General features: G+C 35.5%; 1 protein-coding gene across 3 annotated transcripts in view; it reads left to right on the forward strand.

The window, feature by feature from the left end:
- Window positions 1-18,537, forward strand: part of SPAG16 (sperm associated antigen 16) — a 995,967-nt gene that overhangs the window by 57,276 nt on the left and 920,154 nt on the right. For all 3 annotated transcript variants that reach the window (XM_045481131.1, XM_045481130.1, XM_045481132.1), the window contains one exon: window positions 4,137-4,246. In XM_045481131.1, coding sequence (XP_045337087.1) covers window positions 4,137-4,246 — 110 coding nt within the window. The remainder of the gene's footprint in view (window positions 1-4,136; window positions 4,247-18,537) is intronic.

An 18,537-nucleotide genomic window follows, 5' to 3' on the forward strand; every position in this document is an offset into this window, starting at 1 on the left:
GTTTTCTTTTTTTTTTTTTTTTTTAATTTTTTTTTCAACGTTTATTTATTTTTGGGACAGAGAGAGACAGAGCATGAACGGGGGAGGGGCAGAGAGAGAGGGAGACACAGAATCGGAAACAGGCTCCAGGCTCTGAGCCATCAGCCCAGAGCCCGACGCGGGGCTCGAACTCACAGACCGCGAGATCGTGACCTGGCTGAAGTCGGACGCTTAACCAACTGCGCCACCCAGGCGCCCCAAGTTTCCTATGTATATTATAGAGACAGGAAAAGGTGGCCCACAATCAAGATAAAAATCAGTAAACGGAAACGTATACCAGGATGGCCCAGATGTTGAATTTGGCTGATAAAAATGCTAGAGCAACTATTTTGAATATTATCAAGGAATTAAAGAAAAATATGACATTAATAAGTGAAGAGATAGGAAATCGTAGCAGCTACATGGAAACCAAAAAAAAAAAAAATTAAATTCTAGTATTGAGAAATATGATAATTTAAATGGAAATTTTATAGTTCACAACAGATTGAAGATGACAGAAACGTCAGTGAATTTAAGAGACATCAGTTAAAACTTAGTCTGATGACTAGAGAAAAAAATTAAAGGGAAATATGCCTATTTAACAGATGCGAAATTGCAGTCCCAAAGGAGAAAAGAACACAAATGGGACACAAAATATTTAAACAAAAGATGACCTAAATTTTTCTAAATTTGATAACATCAACTCCCCCAAAAGCAGCTAACTGTAAACCCAAAGAGAATCAGTCCTGGATGCATCATATTCAAACCTTAAAATTTAAGTGAGACAATCTCTAAAGCAACAAGAGAAAAAAATCATATTACATACAAGAGAACAGTAATGTAATAAAGGCTGATTTCTTGTCAGAGATATTAGAGGCTAGAAACAAAGAAATGACAGTTTTCAAATGTGGAAAATTTTTAATTCAGAATGCTGTGTCCAGTAAAATATCCTCAAAAAATAGGGTGAAATAAAGACATACATTTTAATTTAAATGAAAGCTAAAAGATTTTGTTGCAAATCATTCTAACGTGTGGGAAATACTAAAGGACTTTCCTTGGTCAGAAGAAAACTCAGATCTCTGGGATTGAATACAGAGATTTAGGAATGTTAAGTTCTGGTTAAGATATATATTTTTTATTTTTAATTTCCTTAAAAGAAAAATGCCTTATAAAAACAAAAATTATTGTACATACCTTATAAATGGTAATGCTAACATAAGAAAATAATTTTGGGAGTGGTGCAAATGTTCTATATCTCTATTTTGGTGGTGGTTATATGCTGGTTTATCTTTGTCAAAACTTACCCAATTCTATATTTAAAATGTGTTCATTTTATTGTATGTAAATTGTACCTCAGTAAATTTGATTTTAAAAAATGATGGAAACTCTGAAATATAGAAAGACTGCAAAACAGTATATTTTCTTAATAAATATGACATCCTATTATTTACAGATGACTATTCATTGTGTTCAATGGTTAAAGCTTAAGAGAAAGAAATAGCATTCTCATATTTGAAATTTTTTTTCTTAGCCTTGATTCAGTAGTTCCTTTCAAATATTTTAAGTTAAAGAAATATTAGCTATGCTCAATGATTCCTAAAGATACTATGAACAAAGATGTTTATTGTAGTCATATCTATAGTAAAAAAACAGTGCAAACAATCTTATTAACCACAGATGAATGTTTAAATATGGCTGACCATGCAACTAGAAAGTCTTTAAAAATCATGCATAAGAAAATGCTCACATCATAAAGTTCATAAAATGTTAAAAAAATAAGAACATTTATATAGTAAAAGGTCATAGCTATTAAATATATGCAAATAAAAATGATGCACACCAAAATATATACATAATTTGCATGATGTGATTTTTTTTCTACATTTTTTCCTTATTGCATTTTTTTTTACAAAGGATATATATTTTTGTTAAGATAAAATTACTTGTTTCCAGGGTGTCTGGGTGGCTCAGTCAGTTAAGCATCTGACTTCAGCTCAGGTCATGTATGATCTCATGGTTTATGGATTTGAGCCCCATGTGGGGCTCTGTGCTGACAACTCAGAGCCTGGAACCTGCTTCAGATTCTGTGTCTCCCTCTCTCTCTGCCCCTCCCTGCTTGTGCTCTGTCTCTGTCTTTCTCTCGCTCTCTCAAAAAGAAATAAAACATTAAAAAATTAAAAAAAATTACTTGTTTCCAAATGTAAATAACTTTTAAGAATGCAGTCAGTTATAAATATGAAGGGATAGTGTCAGACTATCACAGCCTCAGGAACTCTAACTTCCCAAATGACTAAAATGTGTGAAGACCAATATATATAAGAAGGCTTAAAGGTTGAGGAATTTCGTGCACTGAGTTGATAGTTATAACAATCTCTAATACTCCATTCTACTCTAACAGTTTGTGTTCTTTATCCTTGGCATCTCTATTAAAATAAACTCATGGTTTACTGATAACTTCTTTATGAAATTATATTCTGCTATTTAACCTAATTTATAAATGAACACGGTGCATGTTTTTCTAAGTTACTTTGAAGACCAAGTTTGTTTATATTTTGATACGTGATAAGTGGCTTTTGGTAAAAAAGGAATAAATTTCAACACAACATGATGAAATACTTTTTTTTAATTGTATAATCCCAACTACCTGAATAAAGTTAATTTCTTATATTCTGTACTGAATAATTTTACACTGTTCATAAACATGCATTCTAGTTTATTATCATGATCAGGATGTCATTCTTGGGTGTTGAAAAGGAAAATACAATAAAAGAGAACTGGAAGTGAAAAATTTTCCTTAATGTCAGTGAGCCATAATTGCTGCCTTCCCTCCTGCCCCTCCCCATCCCTCCCCCAACCCCCCACTTACACTTCCCAGATGGGGCTCTAACTTTTAGCACCATCAGGGAGAACAGGCAGTCTGGATACTCAAGTGTTTTGAAGTCTTTTTAGTGGTTTCATGTAGAACTATGTTATTCAATTTTCTGTTTTTAGGTTATTGTCCAAGTTGCTTTGGAGATTTTCTCCTTTGTCTGAAACAGGTACTGAGTAGAAAGAATTATATCAGGAAAGAATCTAAATGCCAGCTATGTGCTTCCTTGCCTTAAAAATTCTTTGAGTGCCTTGACTCATCCAGATAGTTTTGTGTTCATCTTTTCTCTGTTATAAATCTAGTGTTATAATTTAGAACACTTAGTTATTTCTTTTAGTTATGAGTTAATGATTGTAACTGTATTAATTTATTTGCAGTCATTTTCCTGTTTAAAAATATAGGGAGAAATTATGTATATGTAAATATGTATATGTATATGTAAAGATGTATAAAAGAAAGAGACTTTCCCTGTCACTTTTATTTTTCCCCCAGGTGGTTTTTTTAGGACTGTTCTCTTTATGTCCAGGAGAGTTTGGAGACTAATGTTACAACTACATTGGAAAATTACCCAATTATTTTCCTTTCTGTTTTTTTTTCAACTTGAGAAGCATGAAGAATAATATTTTGTTAATACAATATTCTTCTAAAAATCTGTTATTTATTACCCAATTCCACAAAGGATATTTTGTCATTGTTTACCATTCACTCCTTTGACCCTCTTCAACTTTATTCATATACACATGAAATCTCATGACAGGAATTTGGAAATAATGTAACTGGAGATTGGCTACTATGCTCTCTAACTGGCTTATCATGCCATTTAACTGACCTTGTAGTAATCACACCCTGAATTTTGGGGAAATGAATTTGACACTTGACTTAAAACATTTTGGTAATGGGGCACCTGGGTAGCTCAGTTGGTAAAGCATCCAACTTTGGCCTAGGTCATGATCTCATGGCTTGTGAGTTCAAGCCCCACGTCGGGCTCTGTGCTGACAGCTCAGAGCCTGGAGCCGGCTTCTGATTCTGGGTCCCTCTCTCACTCTGCCCCTCCGCCACTTGTGCTCTAAGAATAAATGAAACATTAAAAAAAATTGAAAAAACACTTTGGTATTATTTCAATATTACTAGTACAATACTTTAAAAAACACATGTATCATTATGACTTTGGCTTTCATATTTTGATTAAAATTATATATATCATTGCAAGACAGTATAGATACTAAGAATAAATTGTGTTATCTTGTAGTTGTTCCTAACCGTGAAAAAGAAAATGCACTGGAAGGTCCTACTCAGAAAGGTCTTCGTGAAGCCAGGGAGAAAAACAAAAGTAACACAAAGATAAAAGATAATACAAAGGTATGGCTTTTTGTTGTTATTTCCATTAAATCATACTTAACTCTCAGATCTTCAGATCCATGAACTCATATGGCATCATTATTTTACTGGAAGAGGAATTTAGAGGTTATGTATATCAAGCCCCAGAGTTCTTAAATGTTGCTAGTATGTAAGGGACATATGCTTACTGGTGGCAGAGACAACTCAGTGAATGCTGCCACGCACCCCAATATAATCACAGGCATGTGCGCTTACCTAGTCAGTTTTCTGCTTACTCTGTCCAAAGAAATAACTCCCACATAGTCCCTTATTTCTTCCCTAATAGTATAACTTTAAACTTTACTTAGTCTTCTTTAAAAGTAGAATGTAAAGAATTATGCCCCATTTAGGAATCTCCTTAGATCTGAGTGCCTTTGCTTTGCAATTGGGCTGATAGTGAAAAACTTCTGTAATGATTGAAGAAAAATGGCACTTGTCAGGATGAGCACTGGGTGTTATGGGTAAGTGGTAAATCACTAAATTCTATTCCTGAAACCATTAGTACGCTATATGTTCACTAACCTGTATTTAAATGAAAAAAAAAATAATAAATGGAAAAAAGTATCTGGTCAAAGAGATCAAAAAATGAGGAAGAGAGAAAAGTACATAAAACCTGTAAGGAGTTTAATTTCTTGTCATGAAAATTGCATGAAATTCTAGCTGACGTAATGAATTTTCTTACAAAGTACATAATTGTTACCTTTGAGTTCTAAAATATATGACAACTTCCCATTGGGATGGACCTTCCCTTTTTGCCACCATAAAGCTTTCCCACTCCTCTACCTGCCTTTGAATCTCTGCCAAATGCAAGCAGTGGTGGTGGATGACTCTCTTGCTGTCGATAAGTAGTTATTCTTCTCATTTGGGTGACCTTTGTTTATCTCTACAGAGATTGTTAGGTCTGGGTTCATATAAAGCACCTGAATAAAGAAAAATAAATTAGGGTTAAGGATTTTCAGTATGATGGTGGTGCTTGTCATCAGGAACATTTACGTCTGTTTTTTTCCTTTCATTTATTTTTTTAAATTTACATCCGAGGTAGTTAGCATATAGTGCAATAATGATTCCAGTACAATCCAGTGATTCATCCCCTACATATAACAGACACCCAGTGCTCATCCCAACAAGTGTCCTCCTTAATGCCCTTGCCTATTTAGCCCGTCCCCAAACCCACAACCTCCCCTGCAACCCTCAGTTTGTTCTCTATATTTAGAGTCTCTTAGGTTTTGTCCCCTTTCCTGTTTTTATATTGTTTCCCTTACCTTATGTTCATCTCTTTTGTATCTTAAATTCCACATATGAGTGAAGTCATATGATATTTGCCTTTCTCTGACTAATTTTTCTTAGCATAATACACTCTAGTTCCATCCATGTAGTTGTAAATGGCAAGATTTCATTCTTTTTGATTGCCAAGTAATACTCCATTGTATATATATGCACATCTTCTTTATCCATTCATCTATCAATGGACATTTGGGCTCTTTCCATAATTTGACTATTGTCGAGAGCACTGCTATAAACATTGGGGTGCATATGCCCTTTCAAAACAGTACACTTGTATCCTGTGGATAAATACCTAGTAGTGCAATTACTGGGTCATAGGGTAGTTCTATTTTTAGTTTTTTGAGGAACCTCCATACTGTTTTCCAGAGTGACTGCACTTGTTTGCATTCCCACCCGCAGTGCAAAGGGTTCCCCTTTCTCCACATCCTCGCCAACATCTGTTGTTAATGTTAGTCATTCTGACAGGTGTGAGGTGGTATCTCATTGTGGTTTTGATTTGTATTTCCCTGATGATGAGTGATGTTGAGCATTTTTTCATGTGTCTGTTAGCATGTGGATGTCTTCTTTGGAGAAGTGTCTACTCATGTCTCTTGCCCATTTCTTCAGTGGATTATTTGTTTTTTGAGTGTTGAGTTTGATAAGTTCTCTATAGATTTTGGATACTAACCCTTTATCTGATATGTCACTTGCAAATATTTTCTCCCATTCCTTTGGTTTCCTGTATTTTTTTTTTTTTTTTTTTTTGCTGATTAGTTTTGCTGATTGTTTCCTTCGCTGTGTAGAAGCTTTTTATCTTGATGAAGTCCCAATAGTTTATTTTTGCTTTTGTTTCCCTTGCCTCCGGAGACATGTTGAGTAAGAAGTTGCTGTGGCTGAGGTCAAAGAAGTTTTTGCCTGCTTTCTTTAGCATTTTAATGGCTTTCTGTATTACATTTAGATCTTTCATCCATTTTGAGTTTATTTTTGTGTATGGTGTAAGAAAGTGGTCCAGGTACATTTTTCTGCATGTTGCTGTCCAGTTTTCCCAGCACTATTTGCTGAAGAGACTGTCTTTATTCCATTGGATATTCTTGCCTACTTTGTCAAAGATTAGTTGGCCTTACGTTTCTGGGTCCATTTCTAGATTCTCTATTCTGTTCCATTGATCTAAGTATCTATGCCAGTACCATACTTTCTTGATGATTACAGCTTTGTAATACAGCTTGAAGTCCAAGATTGTGATGCCTCCAGGCTTGGTTTTCTTTTTCAGGATAGCTTTGGCTATTTGGGGGTGTTTTCTGGTTCCATACAAATTTTAGGATTGTTTATTCTAGCTCTGTGAAGAATCCTGGTGATATTCTGATAGAGGTTGCATTAAATATATCGATTGCTTTGGGTAGTATTGACATTTTAACAATATCTATTCTTCCAATTCATGAGAATGGAATATTTTTCCTTTTTTGTGTGTGTGTCTTCAGTTTCTTTCATAGGCTTTCTCTAGTCTTCAGTGTATAGATTTGCCACCTCTTTAATTAGGTTTATTCCTAGGTATTTATTTTATGGTTTTTGGTGCAATTGTAAATGGGATCTATTCCTTGATTTCTCTTTCTGTTGCTTCATTATTGGTGTATAGAAGTGCAACTGATTTCTGTGCATTGATTTTATATCCTGTGACTTTGCTGAATTCATGGATAAGGGAACATTTTCTTTTTAAAAAAAATTTTAATGTTTATTTATTTCTGAGACACAGAGAAACAGAGCATGAGTGGGGAGGGGCAGAGAGAGAGGGAGACAGAGAATCGGAAGCAGGCTCCAGGATCTGAGCTGTCAGCACAGAGCCTGACACGGGGCTCAAACTCACAAACCCATGAGGTCATGACCTGAGCCGAAGTCAGTCGCTCAACTGACTGAGCCACCCAGTGCCCCAACATTTTCATCTTCTAATGGCATAGGCATTCTCTTTAAGGTAGTAGTTATACTTAAAAATGATTTGTTGATTCATTCACTAAGTGCTTATGGCTTGTAAGACTATATTAGCAGGGTTGACTTTTTGTATGAGAAAAAGCTACTAAAATATAGTACAAATACATTAAATATTTATGCATAGTATATTCTTTTTAAGTGCATTAAAATTTTTAACATAATACCTACAACATGATAGAAAATTTGGGTCTTACAAAAATGCTAAAGTGCAAAATAAAGTGAATTCCTTTTTACTAGTATTTCTCTTAATTTTTTCCCTATAAGTTTGTACCCTTTCTTTGATCAACATCTCCCCAATATCCCTACCTCCAGCCCCAAAGACCATTCTACTCTTTGCTTCTATGAGTTTTTTATTTTTTAGATTCACACATATAAATTATATCATACAGTATTTTTTTTCTGTCTGATTTATTTCACTTAGCATGATTTTCTCAAGACCCATCTATGTTGTGACAAATGGCAGAGTGTCCTCCTCTCTTATATCTGAATGCTAACCCATGCATGTGTGTGTGAGTGTGTGGGTGTGTGTCTACACCACATCTTGTTTATTCATTAATCTATTGACAGAGGCCTAGGTTGTTTTCATACCTTACCTATTATAAAAAATGCTGTAATGAACAGGGAGTGCAGATATCTTTTCAAGATCTTGTTTTCATTTCCTTTTGGTATATGTCAGAAGTAGAGTTGTTGCTTCATATGGTAGTTCTACTTTTATTTTATTTTAAAAATTTTTATGTTTATTTCTGAGACAGAGAGAGACAGAGCATGAGTGGGGGAGGGGCAGAGAGAGAGGGAGACACAGAAGCAGATGCAGGTTCCAGGCTCTGAGCAAGCGGTCAGCACAGAGCCTGATGCGGGGCTCGAATTCACAAACCATGAGATCATGACCTGGGCCAAGGTTGGTCACTTAACCGACTGAGCCACCCAGGCGCCCCTATTTGTATTTTTTTGAAGAAATTTTCATCCTATTTTTCATAGTGGCTGCACCAGTTTACATTCTCATCCACAGTGCATAAGTGTTCCCTTTTCTCCAAAGCCTTACTAACAATTATTATCTGTTGTCTTCTTGGTGATAGCCATTGTAACAAGTAGGAGATGGTATTGCATTGTGGTTTTGATCTCCATTTTCCTGGTGATTAATGATGTCGAGAATCTTTTCATGTACCTGTTGGCTATTTGTATGTGTTCTTTAGAAAAATATATATTCCATACATTTGCCCACGTTTTAATTGAGTTATTTATTTATTTTTGTAACTGAGCTGTATGAGTTCTTCATATATTTAAATATTTACCCTTTATCAGATATGTGGCTTGTGAATATTTTCTTCCATTCTACAGGTTGCCTTTTCATTTTGTTGATTGTATTTTGCTGTTCAGAGGCTTTTTAATGTAGTCTCACTTGATTTTGCTTTTGTTTCTTGTGCTTTTGATGTCATATCCAAAAAATCATTGGCAAGACCAATGTTAAGAAGCTTTTTCTTATGTTTTCTCTGGGAGTTTCATGGTTTCAGGTCTGAAGTTTAATCAATTTTGAGTTAGTTTTTATGAATAGTGTCAGATGAGTATACAGTTTCATTTCCTGTATGTGGTTATCCAGTTTTCCTAAAACCATTTATTAAAGAGACTTTTTTTTCCCCATTGAATATTCTTGGGTTCCTTATAAAATGCTAGTTGATTGCATATATGGGAGTTTATTTCTAGGCTCTCTATTGTGTTCCTTTAGTCTATGTGTCTATTTTTATGTCAGTACTATACTGTTTTGATTACTGTAGCTTTGTAGTATGCTTTGAAATCAAAAATGTGATACCTTCAGCTTTGTTCTTTTATTCTTGGGATTGCTGTGGCTATTTGCATCATTGCAGTTTTATACAAATTTTAGGATTTTTTTCCTATTTCTGTGAAAAATGCTGTTAGAATTTTGATAGAGGTTATATTGAATCTATAGATGGCTTTGGGTAGTATGGGCATTTAAGCAATATTAATTCTTCTCAGTACTTGGGAACAGAATATCTGTGTCTTCCTTAGTTTCTTTCATCAATGTTTTGTAGTTTTCATTGTACAGATCTTTCACTTCCTTGATTAAATTTATTCCTAAGTATTTTATTTTTTGTTATGCTATTGTGAATGGGATTGCATTCTTTATTTCTTTTTTATTCATTTCATTGTTTGTGTATAGAGACACAATTGACTTTTTGTATTTTGATTTTATATTCTGAATCTTTACTGAACTTGTTGATTAGTTCTAACAGTGTTTTTCATTGAGTCTTTTGGGTTTATATATAAATAAGATCATTTCACCTGCATATAAGGTAATTTTATTTCTTTTTCCTATTTGGATGCTTTTCAGTTCTCATTGACTTTTGGCTTTGGGGGCAATGTCATCTTTTCAATATGAAAGAAAGGAGCAAGTTCAACACAAAAATAGAAATTTGAATTGTAGAATAGGATTAAACCAAGGGCGGGTTGTGGGGGGGAGGCAAAAGCAAAAGGAAGAAATGAGATGTTGCCAAGAGACAGAGGGTCTCTTGTCTCTTTACTGTTAGTAAATGAGTCAAATAGTTAGATGGCAGTACACATCTTTTTTTTTTTAAGGTTTATTTATTTTGAGAAAGACAGAGAGAATACAAGTGGGGGGGGCAGAGAGAGAAAGAGACAGAAAATCTCAAGTAGGGTTGAGATGCAGAATTGGAACTCAGGAAACTGTGAAATCATGACTTGAGCTGAAACGAAGAATTGTACGCTTAACCAACTGAGCCACTCAGGTGCCCCACATATATATACAGCAGGGCTGGTATTCTGGGGGGAGTAAGAAAAGTTCAGGATGTGGAAGGACTTTCTAGAAGCTTGGGAACTAAGGCTAGTCTCTTTCCACTCTTGACCCCTTTCTCTGATCAGTGAAAGAAGGAATCCATTTGGTGCTTTTTATTTCTTGATCTTGTCTGATTGCTCTAGCTAGGACCACCAGTACTATGTTGAATAAGAGTGATGAGAGTGGGCAGCCTTGCCTGGTTCCTGATATTAGAAGAAAACCTTCAACCTTTCACAATTTAGTCTGATGTTAGCTGTGGGTTTCTTGTGTATGGCTTTTATTATGTGGAGGTATATTTTTTCTCTAACCAATTTATTGATTTTTTTTTTCATGAAGGGATGTTGAGCCTTGTTAAGTGCTTTTCTTACATCTTTTGAGATCATCATATGATTTTTATCCTTCATTCTTTTTTTATGTTTCTTTTCTTTCTATAATTTATTTATTTTTTATAATTTACATCCAAGTTAGTTAGCACATGGTGCAACAATGATTTCAGGATGAGATTCCTTAAGCCTCTTACCCATTTAGCCCATCCCCCATCCCATGAACCCTCCAACAACCCTGTTTGTTCTCTGTATTTAAGAGTCTCTTATGTTTTGCCTCCCTCTCTGATTTTATATTATTTTTGCTTCCCTTTTGTTCATCTGTTTTATATCTTAAAGTCCTCATATGAGTGAAGTCATATGATTTTTGTCTTTCTCTGACTAATTTCGCTCAGCATAATACCCTCTAGTTCCATCCACGTGGTTGCAAATGGCAAGATTTCATTCTTTTTGATTGCTGAGTAATACCCCATTGTATATACATATACCACATCTTCTTTATCCGTTCATCCATTGATGGACATTTGGGCTCTTTCCATACTTTGGCTATTGTTGATAGTGCTGCTATAAACATTGGGGTGCATGTGTCCCTTCAAAACAACATACCTGTATCCCTTGGATAAATACCTAGTAGTGCAATTGCTGGGTCATAGGGTAGTTCTACTTTTAATTTCTTGAGGAAGCTCCATACTGTTTTCCGAGGGGCTGCACCAGTTTGCATTCCCACCAGTAGTGCAAAAGAGATACTCTTTCTCCTCATCCTTGCCAACATCTGTTGTTGCCTGAGTTGTTAATGTTAGTCATTCTGACAGGCGTAAGGTGGTATCTCATTGTGGTTTTGATTTGTATTTCCCTGATGATGAGTGATGTTGAGCATTTTTTCATGTGTCTGTTAGCCATCTGGATGTCTTCTTTGGAGAAGTGTCTATTCATGTCTTTTGCCCATTTCTTCAATGGATTATTTGTTTTTTGGGTGTGGAGTTTGATAAGTTCTCTATAGATTTTGGATACTAACCCTTTATCTGATATGTTACTTGCAAATATTTTCTCCCATTCCTTTGGTTTCCGTTTAGTTTTGCTGATTGTTTCGTTTGCTGTGAAGAAGCTTATTATTTTGATGAGGTCCTAATAGTTCATTTTGGCTTTGGTTTTCCTGGCCTCCGGAGATGTGTTGAGTAAGAGGTTGCTGTGACTGAGGGCAAAGAGGTTTTTGCCTATTTCTCCTTGAGGATTTTGATGGTTTTCTGTCTTACATTTAGGTCTTTCATCCATTGTGAATTTACTTTTGTGTATGGTGTAAGAAAGTTTTCCAGGGTTCATTCTTCTGCATGTTGCTGTCCAGTTTTCCCAGCACCATTTGCTGAAGAGACTGTCTTTATTCCATTGGGTATCTTTCCTGCTTTGTCAAAGATTAGCTGGCCATATGTTTGTGGGTCCATTTCTGGATTCTCTATTCTGTTCCATTGATCTGAGTGTCTGTTTTTGTGCCATACTGTCTTGATGATTACAGCTTTGTAATAAATCTTGAAATCTGGGATTGTGTTGCTTCCAGCTTTGGTTTTCTTTTGCAAGATTGCTATGGCTATTCAGGGTCTTTTCTGGTTTCATACAAATTTTAGGATTATTTGTTCTAGCTCTGTGAAGAAAGCTGGTATTATTTTGGTAGGTATTGCATTGTATACATAGATTGCTTTGGGTAGTATTGACATTTTAATAGTATTTATTCTTCCTATCCAGGAGCATGGACTATTTTTCCATTTTTTTGTGTCTTCTTCAATTTCTTTCATAAGCTTTCTATAGTTTTCAGTGTATAGATTTTTTACCTCTTTGGTTAGATTTATTCCTAGGTATTTTATGGTTTTTGGTGCAATTATAAATGGGATCTATTTCTTGATTTCTCTTTCTGTTGCTTCATTACTGGTGTATAGGAATGCAACCAATTTCTATGCATTGATTTTATATCCTGCAACTTTGCTGAATTCATGGATCAGTTCCAGCAGTTTTTTGGTGGAATCTTTTGGGTTTTCCGTATAGAGTATCATGTCATCTACAAAGAGTGTAAGCTTGACCTCCTCTTGGCTGATTTGGATACCTTTTATTTCTTTGTGTTGTCTCATTGCTGAGGCTAAGATTTCCAATACTATGTTGAATAACAGTGGTGAGGGTGGACATCCCTGTTTTGTTCCTGACCGTAAGGGGAAATCTCTCAGTTTTTCCCCATTGAGGATGATATTAGCAGTGGGTCTTTCATATATGGCTTTTATGATCTCGAAGTATGATCCTTCTATCCCTACTTTCTTGAGGGATATTTATCAAGAAAGAGTGCTGTATTTTGCAAAATACTTTCTCTGAATCTATTGAGAGGATCATGTGGTTCTTGTCCTTTCTTTTATTGATGCAATGTATCACATTGATTATTTTGCAGATATTGCACCAGACCTGTATACCAAGTATAAATCCCACTTGGTCATGGTGAATAATTTTTTTAATGTATTGTTGGATCTTGTTGGCTAGTATCTTGTTGAGGATTTTTGCATCCATGTTCATCAGGGAAATTGGTCTATAGTTCTCCTTTTTTGGGATCTCTGTCTGGTTTTGGAATCAAGGTAATGCTGGCTTCATAGAGTTTGGAAGTTTTCCTTCCATTTCTGTCTTTTGGTACAGCTTCAAGAGAATAGGTGTTAAATCTTCTTTAAATGTTTGGTAGAATTCCTCTGGAAAGCCATCTGGTCCTGGACTCTTGTTTTTGGGGAGATTTTTGATTACTACCTCGATTTCTTTACTGGTTATGGATCTGTTCAAATTTTCTATTTCTTCCTGTTTCAGTTTTGGTAGTTTATATGTTTCTAGGAATTTGTCCATTTCTTCCAGATTGCCCATTTTATTGGCGTTTAATTGTTCATAATATTCTCTTATTATTATTTGTATTTTTTCTGTGTTGGTTATGATCTCTCCTCTTTTATTCTTGATTTTATTTGTTTGTATGGGTCCTTTCCTTTTGGTTTTTGACCAAACTGGCTAGTGGTTTATCAATTTTATTAATTCTTTCAAAGAACCAGCTTCTGGTTTCATTGATCTATTCTACTTTTGTTGTTGTTGTTGTTGTTGTTGTTGTTTGTGTTTTTTTTTTTTTTTTGGTTTTGATAACATTGATTTCTGCTCTAATATTTATTATTTCCTATCTTCTGCTGGTTTGGGGTTTTATTTGCTGTTCTTTTTCCAGCTATTTAAGGTGTAAAGTCAGGTTGTATATCTGTGACCTTTCTTCCTTCTTAAGGAAGGCCTGGATTGCTATATACTTCCTCTTATGACCGCCTTTGCTCCATCCCAGAGGTTTTGGGTTGTGGTGTTATTATTTTCATTAGCTTCTATGTCCTTTTTAATTTCCTCCTTAACTTTTTGGTTAGCTTTTTCATTCTTTAGTAGAATGGTTTAGTCTCCAAGTATTTGTTATCTTTCCACATTTTTGTCTTGTGGTTGATTTCAAGTTTCATAGCATTGTGGTCTGAAAATATTCATGGTATGATCTCGATCTTTTTGTACTTGTTGAAGGTTGATTTCTGTCGCAGTATGTGATCTATTCTGGAGAGCATTTCATGTGCACTGGAGAAGAATGTGTATTCCACTACTTTAGGATGAAATGTTCTGAATTTCTGGTTGTAATTTCTGGTTCTGAAATGTTCTGGTTGTAAGTGGGGTGTTGAAGTCCCCTACTAATATGGTATTATTATCAATGAGTTTCTTTATGTTTGTGATTAATTTGTTTATACATTTGTGTGCTTTCACATTTAGAGCATAAATGTTTACAATTGTTAGATCTTCTTTGTGTATAGACCCCTTAATTATGATATAATTCCAGTCTCCATCTCTTGTTACAGTTTTTAAAGTCTACATTGTTTGATATAAGTGTGGCTACTCTGGCTTTCTTTTGGTGACCATTAGCTTGACAGATGGTTCTCCATCCCCTTACTTTCAATCTGAAGGTGTCTTTAGATCAAAAGTGGGTATCTTGTAAATAGCATATAGATGGATCTTATTTTCTTATCCATTCTGTTACCCTATGTCTTTTGATTGGAGCATTGAGTCCATTGACATTTAGAGTGAGTGGTGAAGGATATGAATTTATCGCCATTATGTTGCTTGTAGAGTTGAAGTTTCTGGTGGTGTTCTCTGGTCCTTTCTAGTTATTGTTGCTTTTGGTCTTTTTTTTCCCCCATCTTTTCTCCCCTTAGAGAGTCCCCCTTAAAAGTGGTCATGAACTCCTTTAATTTTTGTTTGTCTGGGAAGCTTTTAATCTCTCCTTCTATTTTGAATGACAGACTTTCTGGATAAAGAATTCTTGGCTGCATATTTTTCTGATTCAGCACAATGAATATATCCTGACACTCCTTTCTGGCCTGCCAAGTTTCTGTGGATAGGTCTGCTGCAGACCTAATCTGTCTTTCCTTGTAGGTTAAGGACTTTTTTTTACCTTGCTGTTTTCATGATTCTTTCCTTGCCTGGGTATTTTGTGAATTTGACTATGATATGCCTTGTTGATTGTCAGTTTTTGTTGATTCTAATAGGAGTCCTCTGTGCTTCCTGGATTTTGATGTCCGTGTCTTTCCCCACGTTAGGAAAGTTTTCTGCTATGATTTGCTCAAATAACTCTTCCACCCCTTTTTCTGTCTCTTCATCTTCTGGGACCCCTATGATTCTGATGTTGTTCCTTTTTAATAAGTCAATGATTTCTCTAATTCTTAAATTGTGCTCTTTTGCCCTATCTCCCTCTTTTTCTCTGCTTCATTGTTCTCCATAAGTTTGTCTTCTGTATCAGTGATTCACTCCTCTGCCTCATCCATCCTTGTCGCTGTGGTATCCATTCGAGACTGCAGCTCAGTTATAGCATTTTTTATTTCATCCTGACTAGCTTTTATCTCCACAGAAAGGGATTCTAATCTGTTTTCAAACCCAGCTAGTATTCTTATTCTCGTGATTCTAAATTCTGGTTCAGATGTATTGCTTATATCTGTGTTGATTAAATCCCTGGCTGTCATTTCTTCCTGTTCTTTCTTTTGGGGTGAATTCCTTCATTTCATCACTTCAAAGGAAGAAAAGGAATTAATACAGTAAAAGAAAAATTAAAAAACTAAAAACAACACAAAAAATCAAATAAAGGATGCTAGACCCTAGGTGTGTTCTGGTCTGGTTGTTGAAAGGAGCTTGATAGATTAGAGAAAAAAGGGAAAGATAAAAGCAAAAAAAAAAAAAAAAAAAAAAAGGAAAATGTTTGAAAATTTGAAAAAATGATTACAATGAAATAGAATAAAATGAAATGATGGAAGTAAAAAAATAGAATTTGAAAAATTTACCAAAAGGTAAAAATAAAGTAGAAAAAAAATAAAAATATTTTAATAGAAATGGAAAATAAAAATAAACATTTTCTCTTTCTGTATTCAAGAATAAGAAAAAAAAAACCCAGCAAACAGACTGAAGTATGATTGGAATTACATCAGTTTCCCCTAGAAGCCGAACTATGAAGCACATTATAATCTGTAAACGAAGCAGGTGGAGACACTTATGTTGTTCCTGAAGAGCGATTTTGGCCCATTTGCATGGGGCTTAGTGTAATGGCTCCATTCTCCACTAGATGGTGCTGTTTAGCTTACTGGGGTGAATTGTTGTGGTATCTGTAGGTGTTTTTGCGCATGCCCAGGAGAGGTGAAAATGGCATCACCCAGCTTCCCCATCTCTAGTATCAGAACTTTGCTCTCCCTGACCAGCAATCATACACCCCTCCTTTGTCTCCAGCTTCTGTACACTCCCTGCTTTTACATCATCCATGGCTAACCCATCAGGTTGCCAAGTGGCACCTCCCTCCTGAGTTTTATCTCATATGCGGTTGTGTTTCCCAACCCCACACTTCTGAACGACTGCAGCTTTGACTTGCTCAGACCTTCTGGGGGAGGGTCTCACTGAGCAATTGCCAGGTGTTGGCCCGCCCCCAGAAACATTCAGGAGACCACGTTGCTGCTGATGTCCAGAGACTGTGGCTAGGTGCCAGCCCACCTGAGAAAAAGTTCATGGAACTGTGTAGCAGCAGCATTTCAGGTATTGTGGAAAATCACAACACACATCATGCCAGGCTTCTCCCTTAACATCCTTGTTCCAGCACCAGTGAATGTGATTGTTTTCTGGGGTCTACTGGGACCTTTGCCTGTGGGGGCTGCACAGCTTCTACAAAATGTCCTCCCAGCAAGGGAACAACTTCTCCCAAGTGGCCCAAGGACCCCCGAGGACCTCACTCTCTGCTCCTGGGGATTCACCCTTCCCACCAGAAGACTGCCAGGTATCAAGCTGTGGAGTTTCAGACTCTGTGCTCCTCCTGTTTATAGAGTCTTGATGGAATTTAAACCCTCTCCTTTCTCCTTTTTCCCTTTTTTGTTCAGTCCCTCATGTGCTCTTTATTTTCTCTCTAGCTGCTTTTGGGCGGGGGTGATGCTTTCTGTACTCTCCCCCAATCTCCATCCTTTCTCCGCCAGCAAAAACAGCTCTTTGCCCTCTGTGGCTTTCTCCCCCAGTTCACCTCTCTGTGCCATGTACCTGCTGAGTCTCTGGTTCAGGTTGTGCAGATTGTTGTATTGATTCTCAAGTCTGTTTTGTGGGCCAACTGGATGGTTTAGTGTTGATCTGGCTGTATTTCAGGGATGAGAGACACAAAAACATCTTCCACGCTGTTCCATCATCTTGGCCCCTCCCTTATCTTTCATTATTTAATTGAATGTTATCATATTTGTTGATTTGCTAATGTTGAACTAGCCTTGCATTCAGGAATAAATTTCACTTGATCACGGTGTATGATTGTTTTAATGCATTGTTGTGAAGCCAGTTTGCTAGTGTTTTGTTGCAAATATTTGTACCTTTCTTCATCAGGGATATTGATCTATAGTTTTCTTGTAGTATTGTATTCTGGTTTTTGTAGCAGGGTAATGCTGGCCTTGAAAGATGAGTTTAGAAGTGCACCATCCTCTTTAATTTTTTGGAAGTTTGAGAAGGATTATCATTAATTTTTCTTTAAATATTTGGTAGGATTCATCAATGAAGCCATTTGGTCCTGGCCCTTTCTGTGTTGGGAGGTTTTTGGTTACTGATTCAGTATCCTTAATTGTTATTAGTCTGTTCAGATTTTTCATTTCATGATTTAATCTTGGTAGATTGTATGTTTCTTGAAATTTATGTATTTCTTCTAGGGTATACACTTTGCATGTAATTGTTCATTGCAGTCTCTATGGTTATATGTATTTCTGTGCTTAGTTGTATCTCTTCTTTCAATTCTGATTTTATATATTCATCATCTCTTTTTTTTTGTCTTAGTCTAACTAAAGGTTGGTCAATTTTGTTTGTATTTTGAAAAAAAACACTGTAAATTCTTATCTTTTCCATTGTTTTTATGGTTTCTGTTTCATTTATTTCTTTTCTGATCCTTTTATTTTCTTCCTTCTCCTAATTTTGGTCTTAATTTTTCTTCTTTTTCTAGATCTTTGAGGTATAAAGTTAGCTCGGTAATTTGAGATATTTCTTTTTTCTTAATAAATGCATTTGTCACTATAAACTTCCCCCTAAGAGCAACTTTTATTAGCATCCTCTAGGTTTGGGTGTATTGTGTTTCAATTTTTGTTTGTTTAAAGATTTTGTTTTATTTCACTATTGATTTATTTTTCAACCCATTGGTTGTTTAAGGGTGTGTTTAGTTTCTACATGTTTTTAAATTTTCTGGCTTTCCTTTTGTTGATTTCTCATTTCATAATATTGTGATCAGAAAAGATAGTTGGTATTATTTCAGTCTTTTTAAATTTGCTGACTTGTTTTGTGTCTTACTCTATGATCTATCCTGGAGAATGTTCTTTGTCCATTTG

Source organism: Leopardus geoffroyi, chromosome C1, assembly GCF_018350155.1.
Source record: "Leopardus geoffroyi isolate Oge1 chromosome C1, O.geoffroyi_Oge1_pat1.0, whole genome shotgun sequence".
NCBI classification, from domain to species: Eukaryota; Metazoa; Chordata; class Mammalia; order Carnivora; family Felidae; genus Leopardus; species Leopardus geoffroyi.